General features: G+C 40.8%; 2 protein-coding genes across 2 annotated transcripts; both read right to left on the bottom strand.

The window, feature by feature from the left end:
• Nucleotides 1-13,776: 13,776 nt before the first annotated feature.
• LOC149202860 (putative disease resistance protein At1g15890) lies at nucleotides 13,777-14,868 on the bottom strand. Its single transcript, XM_089401707.1, has one exon. The coding sequence runs from the start codon at nucleotides 14,866-14,868 to the stop codon at nucleotides 13,777-13,779; it is 1,092 nt and encodes a 363-aa protein (XP_089257833.1).
• Nucleotides 14,869-17,463: 2,595 nt separating this feature from the next.
• On the bottom strand, nucleotides 17,464-18,320 carry LOC149202859 (disease resistance RPP13-like protein 4). The gene is made up of 2 exons (XM_089401706.1): nucleotides 17,891-18,320; nucleotides 17,464-17,777 (listed from the first exon to the last, which is right to left on the bottom strand). Exons 1-2 carry the CDS (start codon nucleotides 18,318-18,320, stop codon nucleotides 17,464-17,466), a joined length of 744 nt encoding a protein of 247 aa, XP_089257832.1.
• Nucleotides 18,321-21,305: the final 2,985 nt, after the last annotated feature.

Raw genomic sequence — 21,305 nt, 5'->3', positions numbered from 1 at the left:
GCATCAACCAATCTCCTTTTCAACCAACCACAACTGAATCAATCAATCACTTTGACAACCCATCAATCTGATCATTCAGAATGTTGTCACTAGAATGCAGTAACCAGAACCCAAGCCAGAACCCAAGCCAGAACCCAGAACACTGCAATAGCAAACATAAGCAACTAAAACATATTTTATAAGGTATACGCTACTTCCATGTGTCGAACCTGCGTGTATACGCGCTTTCCTTAAAGCCAACCAGAGTATATATCTGTAAATATAAATTCATAATTCTGCAACTATTCCAGACTTTAGTTATACCCAGATCATATCATTTATAGAATAATATATGCGCCAGAATTCAGATCTAGGATATACGTGAGCAAAAACACCTAATGATAATTCATTTTACGCCTTAAGATCCTGATCTATCATTAGATCTGATCCCTCATCATCAGCTAAGGTTCATCCTTGGTTCAGATCCAGCAATGCACCATAACCCAATAACTTGCATACTAGATCTCACACTTCATCAGATATTTGATACTTGCACCCCTTGGCCTAATGATCTTCTCCTCCTTTTATAGTTTTAGGCCTTTCTCAATACCATGGACCAAAACCACTTAGGACCAATACCTTGGACCTAATACCTGGGGTCAATACCTCGGACCAAATACCTTGGACCAATACCATGGATCAAAATACGATGGACCAAATACTTCGGACCAAAAATTTAGTTTTCCAAGGTATACACGCTTTTCTTTCCATGAAAGTGTGTGTGTACATATACGTGACTTGTATACAGTGAACCTGCGTGTATACACAGCTTGGTCAATGGTGAACTTGCGTGTATACACAGTTTGGTCAATGGTGAACCTGCATGTATACACAGTTTGGTCAATGGTGAACCTGCGTATACCTCTCTTTCTTCATTCTGTAATTCTTTATTGTTTACCTGCTATACTATGATCTTTCATCTGAGTGAGATGCCTTTTGAATTGATTCCTTGAAGCTGCCCTACATTTCATCACATTTGTAAACACTACTGTCATGCATTCTGTCACATCTGATATATCTTTTGTAGATTCATCTAGTTACCATCTACAAGTGAGTTGTTCTGCTACAAGTGGGCTGCCATCAAGTACAACACATACATCATAATGCCAACAATCTCCCCCTTTGGACTTGATGGCAACAACAACCACACCAAGTCACTCTCCCCCTTTGACATCAAGGGCAAAGGGTCATGCTCCCCCTGAGTGCATGCTGAAGTGTGCTGATTGAGCTCCCATGATCGAGTTCATGATCCCCTTGAGCATAAGAAAACTCTGCAAAAATATGTTTTAAAAGAACATGACTCTATACATACATCATGAATGACCTTCCTATCACTAATGAATCATACATACATCCATCTCCCAACCAAGTGGGGATATACCAAATGTGACTCATCCACCTAACCAAGTGGGGATATACCAATTGTTTATACATGTCAAAAACAAGAAATATTACATCATCCATCCCATGCATAGTGGGGTTACAAATTAGGTCTTTTCATGACCTTTACAAACAGAGACCAAATATTTTAAACAAGACCATGATAGTCATCAGCAACTATCATATGATCTGCACCATCAACAACATTATCCAGACCAGCAACCTGTATATGTCCATTATTAGTTCTCAAAATATCATCAACCCTGTTCTCCCCCTGAACCTGTCCCATCTGTCCATTGTCAGATTTGATATATGTCAGTAAGATATATCAGAGCATCTGATCTGAATCAGATCCATAAACGACTGTCAAAGAACCCTGACTGTATCGGGATGAAACAAATCCTTGAAGAATCCAAAACAACAATCGAAACACCCTGAACCAGTGGCCATGGCAGCCGGCGCGGAACGACGAGGACTTCGGTCAAAGCGCGTTGACCGAGGCCATGGAGACTACGGAAGAGGTTGATGTAGCCCCTGGGAACCTCGGAACGGGAAAATGAGCTAATTTTCGATGCGAAATGGAGGGGCCTTAAGCCCTTGGTCACGTTGGGAGCCGGAGAACCGCGGGCGGAGAAATGAAAAGCGCCAATGAACGAAGGTGGGACCCATGACCTAGAAACCAGCAGTTTTGATCGGGGCGCCCTTGAACGGTAAGAGGTTTTGGAGGAGAGCGGAGCGATCCCACTCAGCGATCAACGTGTGGCAGCAGAGGTGAGAGAAAAACTGTCGTGATCACGCATTATCAGTCGAGCAAGTCAACCGCGCTCGACATGTGTATGACGTCGGATCTTGAGGAGCCCAGATCGGACGGCTGAGATTGTGCCTGAGAGACAGAAGCGGAATCGACATTTAATTAAGCCGCGATTTAAGGGGATTTGGAATCCGTTGACCACCACGGTGGAGAAAGAATGTATACATGACATAACCGAAGAAACGAATCGACGAGCAGGTTGGCGCTGTTCCGATGGGGGCGCGTGGCTACTTCCCTAGCGTTCATGCTGATGCCAAACAGGGAACTCCAAGCACGCATGCGGTAGGCGAATCGACGTAGGTGGGAGAGGAACCGAACAGGCATGGAGATCGAATGGCTAAAGCCATGAACAGAGACAGTCGAATAGAGATTGAGAGAGGAGGAATAGAGAGGAGTCCAAGCGACCAAGAGAGACAGTGAATAGTGAACCCTGAGAGGAGGACTGAGCACAGAGAGCAATAAAGCCAAGCAGAGGAGACAGAGGGCTGAGCTGACCACAGGCAGCATCAAGCACTAGAGAGCTTGAAGAATCAAGCCTTCCCATAGAGGAATCTGTCCGGATTGAGCATCATAGTTGGCTCTTTCCACTGTAGACCAAGGGTCACAGAGCTGGTAGGAAGAGCAAGAATCGGTGTACTCCGAGTGGCTTGGGGAATCCAAGAACCACCCTGCCAAGCAAAATCTGCTTCAGGAGAACTCATATTGAATCCCTGTATTGTAATTTCTTTGCTGAAAGACACAATAAAACAAGGCCACCACTGAAGCTGGACAGGGGACGTAGCCCTGGAGAATAGGGTGAACTCCTTATTAAAAACTGCTTGTGTCTTTGTGTTGCTTACTGTATTTCTCTGCTGTCTTTCCATTTATTTTCTATGTATTGGCAATCTGATCGATTCGTTGTTTCAATAACACAGAACACACACACCAGCACATGGGTCCGTAATACCTTTTTTTTAATAAATCTTCAACTGTGGTCACTCATAGGGTGATTATCAGATCAAGTGGTATCAGAGCTCTAGGCTGTAAGGTTAGACAAGCTTGTGTTGGTTTAACTGTGAATGCTCACTAGATCAAAGCTCAAATTATTAGAAGGAGAGTTGGTGGAAACTAATCCTGAAATTGGGAGAGTCTATTCTCGGAAGACAATGTTAGAGGAAGGTTCTATAGGGCCAGACCCTCAATTCATAGAAAGTTTCCTAGCTATAAAGTGTATGGTAGAAGAAATGTATAGGGACTTTAGAAAGCATAAGGGTGAATATTCATCAAGCTCTAAGCAAGATAAAGAAGAAGATGAATCTCATTCCCATGACCACTCCAAAGGAAAGGGGAAAGAAGAAAGCTTCCCTACACCACCTAGTAGCCCTATGCATAATAAGAAGGCATCTTTGATTAAGTTAGATGTTAAATTTGATTTGCCTATATATGATGGAGAGCTAAATGCTGAAAAGTTGGAAAATTGGATTAGACAAATTGATGTGTATTGCAGAGTACAAAATATAGACTCAGACAAGAGCAAGATTCAGTTGGCAAGCCTTCGCCTAGGGGGCATTGCCTTGGTTTGGTGGGAAGGCAGAACCCAAGCTGATATGAGGAAGCATGGTAAGACCATCTTTGTCTGGAGTGAATTTGTTACTGCAATCAAAAAGCAGTTCTATCCATTGGCCTACATGCAACAAGCCATGATGAGTTGGCAAACTCTTCGGCAGTTGAAAGGGAAAAGTGTGCAAGGGTATACTAAAGAGTTCAGAAAGAGAGCATTGATGTTGGGTATCTCATTAGATTCACCAGAAACTCTTTTGAAGTACATTGGTGGTCTACACAGCTACATGAGGCATACCATCCTCATGTTTAATCCCACTAGTATAGATGAGGTATCTGTACAAGCTACTCATCTAGAAGCTAGAGGAAAGAATGGAAATCCAGAAGTTGGGGGACCGTCCCAACCCACTGTAAGCAAGAGAAAGGAGAAAAGAAAGCAGAAGTGGAAAGCAAGGAAGGCTAACACTACACAGAAAGGCAAAGCTTCATGCACTTACTGTAAAAAGGAGGGGCATGATGATGAGCACTGTTGGATTCTGCATCCAGAGTTGAGACCTAAGAAGTTCGAGGGCAAGAAGAAGAAGACTGCTGCAGCTATTCAGAAAGATTTGGGGTCAGACTCGGGAGATGGAACAATCATTGCAGCCACAGGTATAAAAGATAAGAATTCTGAAGCATCTACTAGTAATTCTGCTCAATCTGTCATTGATGAAGAACATGAGAGAAAAAGGCATGAGCTTTTCCATATTCGAGTTGTTTCCAAAAATCAAAAGATTGATACTTTGTTTGATAGTGGCTCACAAGTAAATCTGACTTCTAAAGCAATTGTCAAAAAATTGGGATTAGCAACTACACCTCATAAGAAGCCATACCCATTAGGATGGTTGAATGATAAAGCACAACTACAAGTGACTAGACAGTGCAAACTCAAGTTTTCTTTTGGGTTAGCATTTGTAGATGAGGTTGAGTTAGATGTAATTCCTTTGGATATATGTGGAATTGTTTTAGGAAGTCCTTACTTGTATGATAGAAAGGCTATTTTCTATAGAGTCGAGAAGAAGTATCTACTTGTTAAAGATGGAATCAAATACTTTGTAAGAGCTCATAAGCTCAAGAATAATTATACTCTCATAAACTCAGGACAGATGAAAAGAATGATAAATTCCTGCAAATAGTTCTTACTAATGGTTGTAAAGGAAAAGAAAACTGATAAAACCAATGTATTTGAGCGCTGTAATTCTGATCAGCAAGCTGATATAGAAAAGATTGTTTCAGAGTATGATGTCTTGTTTCAAGAAACTCAAGGTCTGCCACCCAAAAAGAGAATAGTAGATGATATTATTTTGCAGCAAGATGTTCCTTTGCCTAACATTGGGATGTACAGGTAATCTGCTTTAGAGAATGCTGAAATCAAGAAGCAGGTGCAGGAGTTGCTCGAGAAAGGGTTCATCATGCCTAGCACATCACCATGTGGGTCACCAATCGTTTTGGTGAGAAAGAAAGATGGCTCGTGGAGAATGTGCATTGATTATCGAGCACTGAATAAGATAACAATAAAATATCGTTATCCCCTTCCTCGCATAGATGATCTTTTAGATCAACTGGAGGAAGCTGTTTATTTCACCAAGCTGGATTTGCACAGTGGATACCATCAGGTCAGAGTTGCAGAGCAAGATGCATGGAAGACTGCTTTCAAAACAAAGCAGGGATTGTATGAATGGCTGGTTATGCCTTTTGGCTTGACCAATGCCCCTGCTACTTTCATGAGATTAATGAATGGTGTACTCAAACCTTTTCTTGATGATTTTGTTATTGTGTACCTGAATGACATTTTGATTTTTAGTAAAACGTGGGAAGAACATTTAAAACATGTTAAGCAGACATTAGATGTTTTGAAAAGAGAAAAACTTTATGTTAAACTCTCGAAATGTGAATTTGGAAAAACCTCTCTAAATTATTTGGGTCATATAGTAGGGGGAGGTGAATTGAAAATAGATCCCTCTAAAGTGGCAGTCATTGTAAACTGGCCTAAACCCAAGTCTGCTACAGAAGTGAGAAGCTTCTTAGGAGCAGCACAGTATTGGAGGAAGTTCATTTCAAATTTTTCCTCAATTGCAGCTCCCTTACATGCTTTGATAGGATTGAACAAGGTGTTTCAGTGGGGAGGAAAACAGCAGAAAGCCTTCGACACCTTGAAAGAAAAAATTAGTACAGCACCTGTACTAGCACTGCCAGATCTACAAAGACCATTTGAGATCCAAACTGATGCCAGTGACTATGCCATGGGAGCAGTGTTGACACAGCACGGTAAACCCATATGTTATCATTCTGAGACTTTTAATCCTGTAGTAGTCAACTATCCTACATATGATAAGGAATTGTATGCATTAGTTCAGAGTGTGAAAAAGTGGAAACATTACTTAATGGGCAAAGAAACAGTAATACATACTGATCATCAGCCACTTCAATACCTACACTCCCAAACTAAGTTGCAACAATCAAGACATTATAGATGGATGGGTTTTCTACAACAGTTTCATTTAGTCATCAGATATAAGAAGGGCATACATAACAAGGTTGCAAACATGTTATCTAGACCCATTATAAATGCATCTACCATACTTAAGCATAATTCTGTGCTGCATGAAAGCTACATAGAACAATATGCTCAAGACATGGACTTTAAAGATGTATATGAAACTTTGAGTCAAGGCAAAAGAGTAGAAGACTTGGACTATCATGTGAAGGACCGACTCTTATATCATTGTGGGAAACTCTGCATTCCACAAATTGAGAGAGCAAAGATAATTAGGGAAGCACACACTTCTCTGATATCAGGTCACTTTGGGGTAAGTAAAACAGTGGCACAGCTGCAAAGGTTCTGCTATTGGCCAAGAATGAGCGAGACAGTTTCTAGATATGTAAAGGGGTGTGCTATGTGTGCTAAAAGCAAGCCCAGCAACAGAAAACTAGGCTTGTACACTCCATTTCCAGTTCCTTCTCACCCTTGGGAAAGCATTTCCATGGATTTTGTTGGAGGACTGCCCAAATCTAGGAAAGGTCATGATTATCTATATGTTGTTGTGGATAGGTTCAGCAAAATGTGTATTTTGATACCCTGTAGTAAACAGATTACAGCTGAACAAACTGCAAAATTATTCTTTGAACATGTATGGGTTCATTTTGGATTACCCACTTCTATTATATCTGATCGAGACACCCGATTTGTGGGAAAGTTTTGGTCCAGTCTGTGGGAACTAATGGACACCAAATTAAAGAAAATCACAGCTTTTCATCCACAAACAGATGGCCAGACAGAAGTAGTTAACAGGACAGTGATCCAGTTACTGAGAGGATATTGCAGCAAACACCCTAAGCTTTGGGATGAACACTTGTGTTATGTGCAACATGCTTACAATAGAGCCAAACACTCTTCTACCCAGAGATCTCCTTTTGAGACCTGCTTTGGTTTTATACCAAGTTCTCCCCTTGATTTTGTCTTTGGTAAGGATACCATGGTTGATAGACACATTGATGTGGACAGGGAAACTAGGTTCATTGAACAGATCGAAGAGATCCACCAGGCAGTATAGAAACAGCTGGAAAAGAGCCAGGCCAAGTACAAGGCTAGGCATGATAAGCATCGGATGGAGCATAGCTTTCAAGTTGGAGACCAAGTCTGGCTGTATATCAGCAAGGACAGGATGCAAGGTGAAGGTAAAAAGCTAAAACCTATCAGGTATGGACCCTTCAGGATACTTTAGAAGATTGCTGAAAATGCTTTTTGCCTTGATCTACCAGCTTACATGCACATCTACTCAGTCGTGAATGCAGATTGAGGACCCTGAAGAGCAGAGTCAATTGCCTTCTGTTGATGACCTGCTACCTGAATATCTTAATGAGTTGCAGGAAGATATAGTGTTGGACAGGAAGGTAAGGACGACGCGTAGTGGACAGGTGGAATACCTCAGGATTGGGCTTAAAGGTTAGCCGAGCAATGCGAAGTGGATTGAGATTGGACAAGTGAGACAACAGTTTCCTCACTTAGTCGTGCTTGAAGAAAACCAACTTTTGGTGGTCCAAAAGATGAACAGTTTCCTCACTTAGTCAATGCTTGAAGAAAACCAACTTTTGGTGGTCCAAAAGCTTTTAAGTAGGGAGGCCGTGATCCGAATCGGATCCATAAACGACTGTCAAAGAACCCTGACTGTATCGGGACGAAACAAATCCTTGAATAATCCAAAATAGTAATCGAAACACCCTGAACTAGTGGCCATGGCAGCCGGCACGGAACGACGAGGACCTCGGTGAAAACGCGATGACCGAGGCCCATGGAGACTGCGCAGGAGGTCGATGTAGCCCTTGCGAACCTCCGAACGGGAAAAGGAGCAGCGCTAGGCAAACAGGGCCGAAATGGAGGGGCCCTAAGCCCTTGGTCACGTTGGGAGCCGGAGAATCGCGGGCGGAGAAATGAAAAGTGCCAATGAACGAAGGTGGGACCCACGACCTGGAAACCGATGGTTTTGATCGGGGCGCCCTTGAACGGTAAGAGGTTTTGGAGGAGAGCGGAGCGATCCCACTCAACGATCAATGCGTGGCAGCAGAGGTGAGAGAAAAACCGCCGTGATCGCGCATTATCGGTCGAGCAAGTCAACCGCGCTCGACACGCGTATGACGTTGGATCTTGAGGAGCTCAGATCGGACGGCTGAGATTGCGCCCGATAGACAGAAGCGGAATCAACAGGGAATTAAGCCGCGATTTAAGGGGATTTGGAATTCGTTGACTGCCACGGTGGAGAAAGAACGTATCCACGACATAACTGAAGAAACAAATCGATGAGCAGGCTGGCGCTGTTCCGATGGGGACACGTGGCTACTTCCCAAGCATTCATGCTGACGCCGAACAGGGAACTCCAAGCATGCAGGCGGTAGGCAAATCGACGTAGGCAGGAGAGGAACTGAACAGGCATGGAGATCGAATGGCTAAAGCCATGAACAGAGACAGTCGAATAGAGATTGAGAGAGGAGGAATAGAGAGGAGTCTAAGTGACCAAGAGAGACAATGAATAGTGAACCCTGAGAGGAGGACTGAGCACAGAGAGCAGTAAAGCCAAGCAGAGGAGACAGAGGGCCGAGCTGACCACAGGCAACATCGAGCACCAGAGAGCTTGAAGAATCAAGCCTTCCCATAGAGGAATCTATCTGGATTGAGCATCATAGTTGGCTCTTTCCACTGTAGACCAAGTGTCACAGCGCTGGTAGGAAGAACAAGAGTCGGTGTACTCCGAGTGGCTTGGGGAATCCAAGAACCACCCTGCCAAGCAAAATCTGCTTCAGGAGAACTCATATTGAGTCCCTGTATTGTAATTTCTCTGCTGAAAGACACAATAAAACAAGGCCACCACTGAAGCTGGATCAGAGACGTAGCCCTGGAGAATAGGGTGAACTCCTTATTAAAAACTGCTTGTGTCTTTGTGTTGCTTACTGTATTTCTTTGTTGTCTTTCCATTTATTTTCTGTGTATTGGCAATCTGATCGATCCGTTGTTTCAATAACACAGAACACACACACCAGCACATGGGTTTGTAATACCTTTTGTTTAATAAATCTTCAACTGAGGTCACTCATAGGGTGATTATCAGATCAGCATCATCATCAAACAGATATACATCAAGTGATCAACAACTTTATGAGGACCAATATATCAGCAAATTGAAACCATCATCAAGCAGAGCAGAGAATTGACAGAACCATAACAGACCCCTTTTTTTTGAGTCTAGCCCACTGCTTTTCTTCAAACCAACATATACGCGACTGTGCCCAAAGAAACTCACGTATGTACGCGACAATGCTTCATGAAACTCGCGTATAACCACATTTCTTTGAAAAATAGGATTTAACAACAGGATGATGCAGAAACTACTCCTAGCTTTTGTCTGAGATATTCAAATGTCTCTCTGGGCAGTGGTTTAGTGAATATATCAACAACCTATTCTTTGGAGGAAACATACTCCAATTTGACCTTTTGTTCAAGCACTTGCTCACGTAGGAAATGATATTTGATGGGTATGTGCTTGGTCTTGGAGTACATGACTGGATTCTTTGAAATACTGATGGCACTTGTATTATCACATAGAATGGAGATGGGTGGAGTACATGTGATCTGAATATCTTGCAAGGTTTGCATCATCCAAAGTAGTTATGTGCAGTAAGATGCAGCAACAATGTATTTTTCTTCAGCTGTAGATAATGCAATTGAAATTTGTTTCTTGCTGAACCAAGACACTAACCTGGAACCCATATAGAATGCACCACCACTAGTGCTTTTTCTGTCATCAATACTTCCTGCCCAATCCGCATTTGTATATGCATGAAGTGTAAGATCTGTATCTCTAGGATACCATAAACCAAAGTTCTATGTTCCTTGAAGATATTTGAAAATCCTTTTGACTGCCTGAAGGTGTGATTCCTTTGGATTTTCTTGGAATCTTCCAACTATTCCCACTGCATGCATGATGCCCGGTCCGGCACCTATTAGATAAAACAGACTGCCAATCATGGATCTGTAAGTTGGTTGATGTACTGCTGTTGATTCATCGTTTGAGCTAACAATGCATCTTGTTACCATTGGGGTACATACTGGTTTAGAATCTTCCATGCTGTACGTTTTCAAGATCTGTTTGAGATATTTGGTTTGTGAGGGAAAAATACCATCTTTATTTTGTTGAACTTGTAGACTAAGAAAATAGGTAAACTCACTAAGCAAGGACATCTCAAATTCTTTCTGCATTATTGAAGAAAAATTCTGACTCATGGATTCTTCATTGCTACCAAAAATGATATCATCAACATAAACAACAATTATTAGCAATTTACCAGTGTCAATCTTTGTATATAGATTGCTATCTGCTGACCCCTTTGAAAAACCCTGTTGATGGAGATATTTGTCAAGACGGTAATACCAAGCCCTTGGAGCTTGTTTTAGACTATAGAGAGCCTTTTTGAGTTTGCATACAAGTTTTGCATCATTTCCACGAGTGAATCCTTTTGGTTGTTCAATATAGACTTCTTCTTCTAAGTCTCCATTAAGAAAGGTAGATTTTACATCCATTTGGTATACTTTGAGTTTCTGAAAACTAGAAAGAGCAAGAAACATTCTTATGGCTTCAAGTCTAGCAACAGGTGCAAAAGTTTCTTCAAAATCTATAAACAATGTAAACTTTGAAACGGGAACTATAAACTCAAAACGGGAACTCTGGCCAAAAAACCCCGAAAAAACATAAAAAATAGTGCTAAAAACGAAAAGTGTGTATACTGGAACGATGATTTTATTTTTTAGGGGTCAATTTTGAACATGTTTTAAAAATGGTAGTGACTACGAGATTTACTACGAAATTTTCGTGAAAAATATAGCTTCAAAACGAAAAAGTGATGATACTAGAACGATGATTTTTTTTTTTAGGGTCAATTTTCAAACTTTTTAAAAAATGCTAGTAAAACCAAATTTTTATGTGCCAAACAAAGTTGTTTATGAGGAAAAAAAACACATTAATGTTTTTGGTAGAATATCATTTTTCTTTCCTAAGTATACATTCAACATGTTTTCAACCATTACATGCCATGGTTATTTCACCTAAACATAGATGGACAAATTTATCATATCACATCAAGCACGTTTTCCTGATTATCCTTATTTTAATTTTGAGCATGAAAAATTCATAGGAGGCCAGGATTTCACCAAAAAGAGGAATTGGAGTCAGATTATAGTGAATCTCCTCTAATGACCCTCGCTAAATTGATCACCCTCTCCATAAAATATGTTCACAAAAAGTTCACAAGGAATCCCAGAAGCAAGTTTCATTTGTTCTAAAGCAACTCAGTTACACCTCAAGAACCTTGTTACTCACTCATAAATGTGTTCCCGAGAAATGAAGGTAGCATAACTTCATTTGCTATCAATAAATCCCAAACCTAGATGCCAGAGGATTTTCTCTCAAGAATGAAATAATTGGAAAAAACAAGCAAGTTCCCAGAAGATAACTCTAGTGTCAATCACAATCCTAATAATGCATCATCAGTGAAATCATACCCCACATGTAGGGAGAATATGATGAGCTACCTATGACCACTTGATTTACTTTGATTAGAGTATCTAAGGCCATAATAATAATCTATTTTAATTTCCTTCCAAATCTTTAAAGGAAGGTCACTGTCACTGTTATCTTATGAACCACTATAATAACTTTGATGGCGTTTTAAATATAGTTACATGGTATTTTGTGTTTGTCTTATTTTGTTGCAAGTGACTCATGAGGAGCACATGGACACTAATACCACAATGGGAAACACAACCAAAATGAGAAAACTAAGTTTGGACCTCCATTAGCATCAATTACCACTGAGAAAGGATTACATTTATCAAATTCAATGTGAATATCTTAACTACAGCATAAAAACATCCCCCTTGGCAACAATTCTAAAATGTCAATTAGGTCAAGAATTTACACCCAATATAAGGAGACACCCCTATTAATATGGTTATTCAATGCATTGCTTCCCCCACTATTATCAATTAGATGTTACCCATCCTCATATCTAAATAAAAGAAAATGGAGAAATAAAATAAATGAAAAGCACCCCAATGGGGGAAGTAACGAGGGATATAAAAACCTTTTATGGGGCTATGAACATCTAGTTGGTAGTAAATGCTTATTATTTCATTGTGGTGATTACATTGTAGACATAGAAACTCATTAATATTGGAAGAATACTTTTAGAAATCCTTGAGTCATATTTAAGGAGTCTATTACCTCGAGATCTATACAAACCCATTGGATCAAAAACCAAACCTAAAGTGAAAGTAACAAAATTTATTTTTTAAAAAGTAAATGACCTTTATGGATAAATTAATATAATAAAGAATTATTTCTTAATCCTCGATAAAAGGCTTTCAATGTTAAATGAATATATCTAATCTCTCGTGAATTCCTAATAAAATTAACTAAAAATATATTATTATACCATAACTATAACAATATATTTCATCAAGTTCATCGCAAATAGATAGTACATTCATTTGTGAATAATCATGTTCCTCTTAAAATAGATATACTATTTAGTTTCTTAAGATAGATATACTATTTACTTTCTATTTGTACCTATATAGTTTCTTTCTTATATAGAGATACACATAATTATATGAAGACACAAAAAGAGAGAGAGATATTTACATTGTTACAATAGATAAAAAAAATAAGACAAATTACATTAGCCCTGTGATGTGAACTTTTTATGAAAATAAGGCACAACACATTCATATTATCATTGCAATAAATTGAAGAGGTTGAAAAACAAATCTAAAATAGCATCTATGCTCAACAATATGTCGGTTGAGCCCTGTGATGTGAACTGCTTGTTTGTTGTCAATGCCCTGTAAAAGAGTTGGATTAAAGATGTTTTAGAACTTCATTTCCAAAAAGGGAAAAATTTTATTGTAATTTTTTACTTCATTAAATAGATCGTATTTTGTCAACATTAAATGGATTGGATTTTGTCAACATTGTTAGCAAAATGTACGCCATGAAATCAAATGAAAAACGCGCCAATGAAATGAATAAGATGTGCAGATTCTCATGCATTGAATGAGATGATGAAATGAATAAGTTGGGATATTGGTTTTATGATCCTCTCGAGGCGTTGTAGATGTTTGCATTCTGAGGCTTTCCAAAACATTACTGCTTCTCTTTATTATCTGGCCTGTATAGTGTACCGTCTGTTGTTTCTCTTCTACAAGCGAGCGAGTCCATCTTCAAGCGAGCATGAGATTGCCATCGAAGTGCCTCTGCAAGCGAGCGAGTTCGTGTTTTATTTGGTTCTCTTGCGAGCGTTCAACTCAAGTTGCTTATAACCTGGAATCACTGCTGGGAATTGAAGAATTGCCGGGTGGTGGGGCGATTCTGAGAATCGCCCCACCACCTGGCGATTCTCAGAATCGCCCCAAACAATGCTTACATGAAATGAATATCGACCATACTCCCCAGCGTCCCATCAGTAATAACTGCTCCATAGTTGTGTAGATGTAAACTTTTGAGTTGCGTTAAACTGCACAAACTGTTGATTGAAGCCGCTTTTTGGGATCTCTTCTGACCTGTTGTCCACGTCATACTCTCGCAGTCGCTAATGTGCAAACGCTGCAAAGACGTGAGGCTGGAAATACTACTTGGTACACATTTCAAATCACGACACTTGTCAAGGTTCAGATACCTTAATGATCTTAACTTGTGAAGGTCAGATGGTAATTCCGTGATTTCAGAGCCTTCCAGATCAAGGATTTGGAAGGTTGCGAGATTTGTAAAAGATGCAAGCAACCTTTTAATGGGAACCCATGCTAAGCTCAGGTATACCAGCTGTTTCAAACACCCCACACTCTCTGGCAATGACTGGATGTCCGTGGCGGTCAAATCCAAAACCTTAAGGGAGATCATACTCCCAATCACCTTTCTGGGAATTTCATTAAATGCTTTGTTTCTAGACAATAGCAATGAAGATATTTCTGGAGCTCTCAATGACTCGGAAAGTGAGCTCAAATTGTCGCCGCCCAAAGCAATGCGAGTGCAGGCTGAAAATTCATTTTCATTCACAGCTGTTAGACCCTTCCCTTGGCGGCAGCAGAAGTTTTCTTCAGCCTCAGCAATCTGTATTGCCAGTCCACGTAGGACGTCGTGCATCCGGAAACACATAATGCGCCCATCCACGTCTTTCATGGTCGGTTCGATCAAACACCGATCCGCCAGAATGTTGACGTACATTCTTCCCATCTCGAATGGGTCGTGGCCACCCTCATCTTCCACCTTCTTCTTTCCGAGGAGTCCTTCTCCCATCCATAACAAAATCGCCTCTGCTTCGACATGAACAACCTCGTCTTCTAAGAAGGCAGCACCTAAGTAAAGAAAGGCCAATTGGAGATGAACGCCGTAGCTGGCAAGTGCGTCGTAGCTCAACCTTAGGCGATCATGTACAGCTTCATCGCCTTTGCTGTTGGCGTTTGGCAACCTTTGAACTGCAAATTTCCACTCATTTGCATCAGTAGTGCGTGCCATTGCCCTCCACACTTGTGACACACAACCTTGGCTGTTTCCTCATTGATGCCCTCGACCACATTTCCATTATTATATGGAAATGCATAATAGCGAAATAAATGCTAACTATCATTCTCCATCAAATCGCCCACTGTGATTGTGGACTGCTTTGCAACTCCCATCTGCAAGAGCACGCTGGAATTCCTGGAGCTGACAATAATTTTGGAGTTGGAGAGTTGAATTAGGCGGAGTACACCCAATTCCTCCAGCAATTCAGCACCCTGCTCCCACATATCGTCTAAGAAGAGGGCGAACCTCTTCCCCTGTAGAGCCTCATTCAACGGACCTATGGTTATAGCTTCTTCGATCATATTTGTGTTGGGATCTATAACCTTTCTCTGCATGATTATTTGTGTGAACAGTTCTTTCCTAAGACTTGAAATAGAAGGAGACCCAGAAATGGTAAGCAAAAGCAAGAAACCATCGCGGAAGAGATCCCTCACCTTATGTCTGTTAAAAATCGTTTTCAGAAGCAGACTCTTGCCGGAACCACCCTTCCCAACCACGCCAATTCGGGAGAAGGAAGAGTTGGACTCGGCATCGGTCACTAATTCCTCTAGCCTTTCAACAGCACTGTCTTGTCCAGATTCTCATGCATTGAATGAGATGATGAAATGAATAAGTTGGGATATTGGTTTTATGATCCTCTCGAGGCGTTGTAGATGTTTGCATTCTGAGGCTTTCCAAAACATTACTGCTTCTCTTTATTATTTGGCCTGTATAGTGTACTGTCTTTTGTTTCTCTTCTGCAAGCGAGCGAGTCCATCTTCAAGCCAGCGTGAGATTGCCATCAGAATTGCATCTGCAAGCGAGCGAGTTCGTGTTTTATCTGGTTTTCTTGCAAGCGTTCGACTCAAGTTGCTTATAACCTGGAATCACTGCTAGGAATTGAAGAATCACCGGGTGGTGGGGCAATTCTCAGAATCGCCCCCCCACCCGACGATTCTCAGAATCGCCCCAAATAGTGTTTACATCTACACAACTATGGAGCAGCTATTACTGATGGGACGCTGGGGAGTATGGTCGATATTCATTTCATCATCCCATTCATTTCATGTAAGCACTGTTTGGGGCGATTCTAAGAATCGCTGGGTGGGGGGGGCGATTCTGAGAATCGCCCCGCCACTAGTGGTGGTGGCGGGGCGATTCTCAGAATCACCCCCCCCCCCACCCGGCGATTCTCAGAATTGCCCCAAACAGTGATTACATGAAATGAATGGGATGATGAAATGAATATCGACCATACTCCCCAGCGTCCCATCAGTAATAACTGCTCCATAGTTGTGTAGATGTAAACTTTTGAGTTGCGTTAAATTGCACAAACTGTTGATTGAAGTCGCTTTTTGGGATCTCTTCTGACCTGTTGTCCACGTCATACTCTCGCAGTCGCTAATGTGCAAACGCTGCAAAGACGTGAGGCTGGAAATACTACTTGGTACACATTTCAAATCATGACACTTGTCAAGGTTCAGATACCTTAATGATCTTAACTTGTGAAGGTCAGATGGTAATTCCGTGATTTCAGAGCCTTCTAGATCAAGGATTTGGAGGGCTGCGAGATTTGTAAAAGATGCACGCAACCTTTTAATGGGCACCCATCCTAAGCTCAGGTATACCAGCTGTTTCAAACACCCCACACTCACCGGGTGGTGGGGGCGATTCTGAGAATCGCCCCGCCACTGCCCCGCCAGTGGTGGTGGTGGGGCAATTCTCAGAATCGCCCCCCCACCTGGCGATTCTCAGAATCGCCCCAAACAGTGTTTACATCTACACAACTATGGAGCAGCTATTACTGATGGGACGCTGGGGAGTATGGTCGATATTCATTTCATCATCCCATTCATTTCATGTAAGCACTGTTTGGGGCGATTCTGAGAATCGCCGGGTGGGGGGCAATTCTCAGAATCACCCCAACCAGTGCTTACATGAAATGAATGGGATGATGAAATGAATATCGACCATACTCCCCAGCGTCCCATCAGTAATAGCTGCTCCATAGTTGTGTAGATGTAAACTTTTGAGTTGCGTTAAACTGCACAAACTGTTGATTGAAGCCGCTTTTTGGGATCTCTTCTGACCTGTTGTCCACGTCATACTCTCGCAGTCGCTTATGTGCAAACACTACAAAGACGTGAGGTTGGAAATACTACTTGGTACACATTTCAAATCACGACACTTGTCAAGGTTCAGATACCTTAATGATCTTAACTTGTGAAGGTCAAATGGTAATTCCGTGATTTCAGAGCCTTCCAGATCAAGGATTTGGAGGGCTGCGAGATTTGTAAAAGATGCAGGCAACCTTTTAATGGGCACCCATGCTAAGCTCAGGTATACCAGCTGTTTCAAACACCCCACACTCTCTGGAAATGACTGGATGTCCCTGGCGGTCAAATCCAAAACCTTAAGGGAGATCATACTCCCAATCACCTTTCTGGGAATTTCATTAAATGCTTTGTTTCTAGCCAATAATAATGAAGATATTTCTGGAGCTCTCAATGACTCGGAAAGTGAGCTCAAATTGTTGCCGCCCAAAGCAATGCGAGTGCGGGCTGAAAATTAATTTTCATTCATAGCTGTTAGACCCTTCCCTTGGCGGCAGCAGAAGTTTTCTTCAGCCTCAGCAATCTGTATTACCAGTCCACGTAGGACGTTGTGCATCCGGAAACACATAATGCGCCCATCCACGTCTTTCATGGTCTGTTCGATCAAACACCGATCCGCCAAAATGTTGACGTACATTCTTCCCATCTCGAATGGGTCGTGGCCACCCTCATCTTCCACCTTCTTCTTTCCGAGGAGTCCTTCTCCCATCCATAACAAAATCGCCTCTACTTCGACATGAACAACCTCATCTTCTAAGAAGGCAGCACCTAAGTAAAGAAAGGCCAATTAGAGATGAATGCCATAGCTGGCAAGTGCGTCGTAGCTCAACCTTAGGCGACCATGTACAACTTCATTGCCTTTGCTGTTGGCGTTTGGCAACCTTTGAACTGCAAATTTCCACTCATTTGCATCAGTAGTGCGTGCCATTGCCCTCCACACTTGTGACACACAACCTTGGCCGTTTCCTCATCGATGCCCTCGACCACATTTCCATTATTATATGGAAATGCATAATAGTGAAATAAATGCCAACTATCATTCTCCATCAAATCGCCCACTGTGATTGTGGACTCCTTTGCAACTCCCATCTGCAAGAGCACGCTGGAATTCTTGGAGCTGACAATAATTTTGGAGTTGGAGAGTTGAATTAGGTGGAGTACACCCAATTCCTCCAGCAATTCAGCACCCTGCTCCCACACATCGTCTAAGAAGAGGGCGAACCTCTTCCCCTGCAGAGCCTCATTCAACGGACCTATGGTTATAGCTTCTTCGTTCATATTTGTGTTGGGATCTATAACCTTTCTCTGCATGATTATTTGTGTGAACAGTTCTTTCCTAAGACTTGAAATAGAAGGAGACCCATAAATGGTAAGCCAAAGCAAGAAACCATTGAGGAAGAGATCCCTCACCTTATGTCTGTTGAAAACCGTTTTCAGAAGCAGACTCTTGCCGGAACCACCCTTCCCAACCACGCCAATTCGGGAGAAGGAAGAGTTGGACTCGGCATCGGTCACTAATTCCTCTAGCCTTTCAACAGCGTTGTCTTGTCCAGATTCTCATGCATTGAATGAGATGATGAAATGAATAAGTTGGGATATTGGTTTTATGATCCTCTCGAGGCGTTGTAGATGTTTGCATTCTGAGGCTTTCCAAAACATTACTGCTTCTCTTTATTATCTGGCCTGTATAGTGTACCGTCTGTTGTTTCTCTTCTGCAAGCGAGCGAGTCCATCTTCAAGCGAGCGTGAGATTGCCATCAGAAGTGCATCTGCAAGCGAGCGAGTTCGTGTTTTATCTGGTTCTCTTGCGAGCGTTCGACTCAAGTTGCTTATAACCTGGAATCACTGCTGGGAATTGAAGAATCGCCGGGTGGTGGGGCGATTCTGAGAATTGCCCCGCCACCGCCCCGCCACCAGGTGGTGGCGGGGCGGTGGCGGGGCGATTCTCAGAATCGCCCCACCACCCGGCGATTCTCAGAATCGCTTTAATTCAGTTTTGCTGCATCGGATTTGTCTTTTGTTAAATCTGAGGAAGTCATTTTTTTAAATCGTCCTTCCACTGGTGGCGAGGCGGTGGCGGGGCGATTCTGAGAATCGCCCCACCACCCGGCGATTCTTAGAATCGCTTTAATTCAGTTTTGCTGCATCAGATTTGTCTTTTGTTAAATCTGAGGAAGTCATTTTTTAAAATCGTCCTTCTACTTTTTGTCATGCAATTTTGTTGGCAGTTCAATTCATTTTTACTTTTTGTATGACAATTCAATTGGGTTACATTCCTTCCTTTGCTCGGTAAGAAATGGAATTGAATGAAAAGACAGGCCGATAATATTGTTAACCATCATTTCAATTCATCAACTAAGCTATAATCCTACATTCTCTAGGTAGGATATGGAATTGAATGGAAAGCTAGGCAGTGCGAATAAAAAAAGCAGGGACCCAAGTTAATCTTCAACCAAATGGCTGGTTCCTTTTTGGGAGATTTTGCCCTATATATAATGTATATAAAATTTATCGCCATTATTTGTATCATGAATTATAATGTTGTGTAGGTTTTATTAACAAAAATATTTGATATTGTTGACCTAAATCAATTAATTCATATTTTTGGATTATAATGTTGTGTAGGTTTTATTAACAAAAATATTTGATATTGTTGACCTAAATCAATTAATTCATATTTTTGGCTTTGGCGTTTGAAATACAAGATAAATAAATACAGATATTCGATGATTGTAACAATATTTATAACTGTGCATTCAGAACTTGATACTCTGTAGTTGTAGTAGTATTTATAACTGTAATTTCTTATTTTTACCTAGGATATATCATCCAGTTCATCGCAAATAGATAGTACATTCATTTGTGAATAATCATGTTCCTCTTAAAATAGATATATTATTTAGTTTCTTAAGATAGATGTACTATTTACTTTCTATTTGTACCTATATAGTTTCTTTCTTACATAGAGATACACATAATTATATGAAGACACAAAAAGAGAGATAGATATTTACGTTGTTACAATAGATTAAAAAAAAATAAGACAAATTACATTAGCCCTGTGATGTGAACTTTTTATGAAAATAAGGCACAACACATTCATATTATCATTGCAAGAAATTGAAGAGGTTAAAAAACAAATCTAAAATAGCATCTATGCTCAACAATATGTTGGTTGAGCCCTGTGATGTGCACTGCTTGTTTGTTGTCAATGCCCTGTAAAAGAGTTGGATTAAAGACATTTTAGAACTTCATTTCCAAAAAGGCAAAAATTTTATTGTAATTTTTTACTTCATTAAATAGATCGTATTTTGTCAACATTAAATGGATTGGATTTTGTCAACATTGTTAGCAAAATGTACGCCATGAAATCAAATGAAAAACGCGCCAATCGATGTACAGTTGTACAATATGAAAAACTGATCTCAATAAGCCATTTATGTGAAAAATGATTTTATTCGTTTTGATTAGGTCTATTGAATCAAATTGGTTTTCAATAGGTTTGTTTTGAGTATGTGAGGTTTCTATTGTCTTATTAATTCAAGTGGAAGAGATCTTTCTTACATATCATTAGATTATGAAGTGACATTGGACATAATTAAGCTTTGGGCCATACCCTTTTAGAAACAACAACCCAAACTAAATGATTAGTTATAAAGAATTAGAAATTTCACAAATATAGTAAACCAATATTAAGTGTGATTTATGGCCTTAAATGAGTTTTGGAGGGTAAACTTTGAAATGCCACAGAATTCAAATTAGAGGTCAACAGAGTGTGTGAGGTCCAATTATTGGATAGAGTTCTTGAGAAAATGCTCCTATAACATTAGAGTTAAACATGAGGCATCTCAGGTCAAGTGCCTAATGGTTAAGAGCATGTGTTTCCTCCTAAGAGGTCATAGGTTCAAAAACCAGAAGGGGTTAGAGTAGGTATGCCTTCGTAGACAATAATCAAATCGTTGCGTGGAGGTGGGTTTCTTATCCCACAAACAAGGGGGTTTCATACACCAATTTGGTGTCTGGCTTGGCTATGACCTTAAAATTGGATAATAATAATAATTAAGATATAGATTGTTAGAAATTCATAATCTATAAGGGTGAAAGCATGGAGCTGGGTTACACTTTTTGGCAAGAGATGGCATGTTTGGGTGGAAAAAATGATTACTCAATTGAGCCCTTTTTAAGCGCTCGATCGAGCTGTTTGAGCACTTAAACAATGTAACCCAATGTTATTTAGGAGCTCGATTTAGCCATGTCTTTGCGGCAGTCAAATGAAGGAGATTGGGTTTTGGATTT

This window comes from Pinus tabuliformis, chromosome 2_1, assembly GCF_031772625.1.
Source record: "Pinus tabuliformis cultivar Carrire ecotype Pingquan chromosome 2_1, CPIR1, whole genome shotgun sequence".
NCBI lineage: Eukaryota > Viridiplantae > Streptophyta > Pinopsida > Pinales > Pinaceae > Pinus > Pinus tabuliformis.
This window is presented reverse-complemented; position numbering and strand designations above follow the sequence as displayed.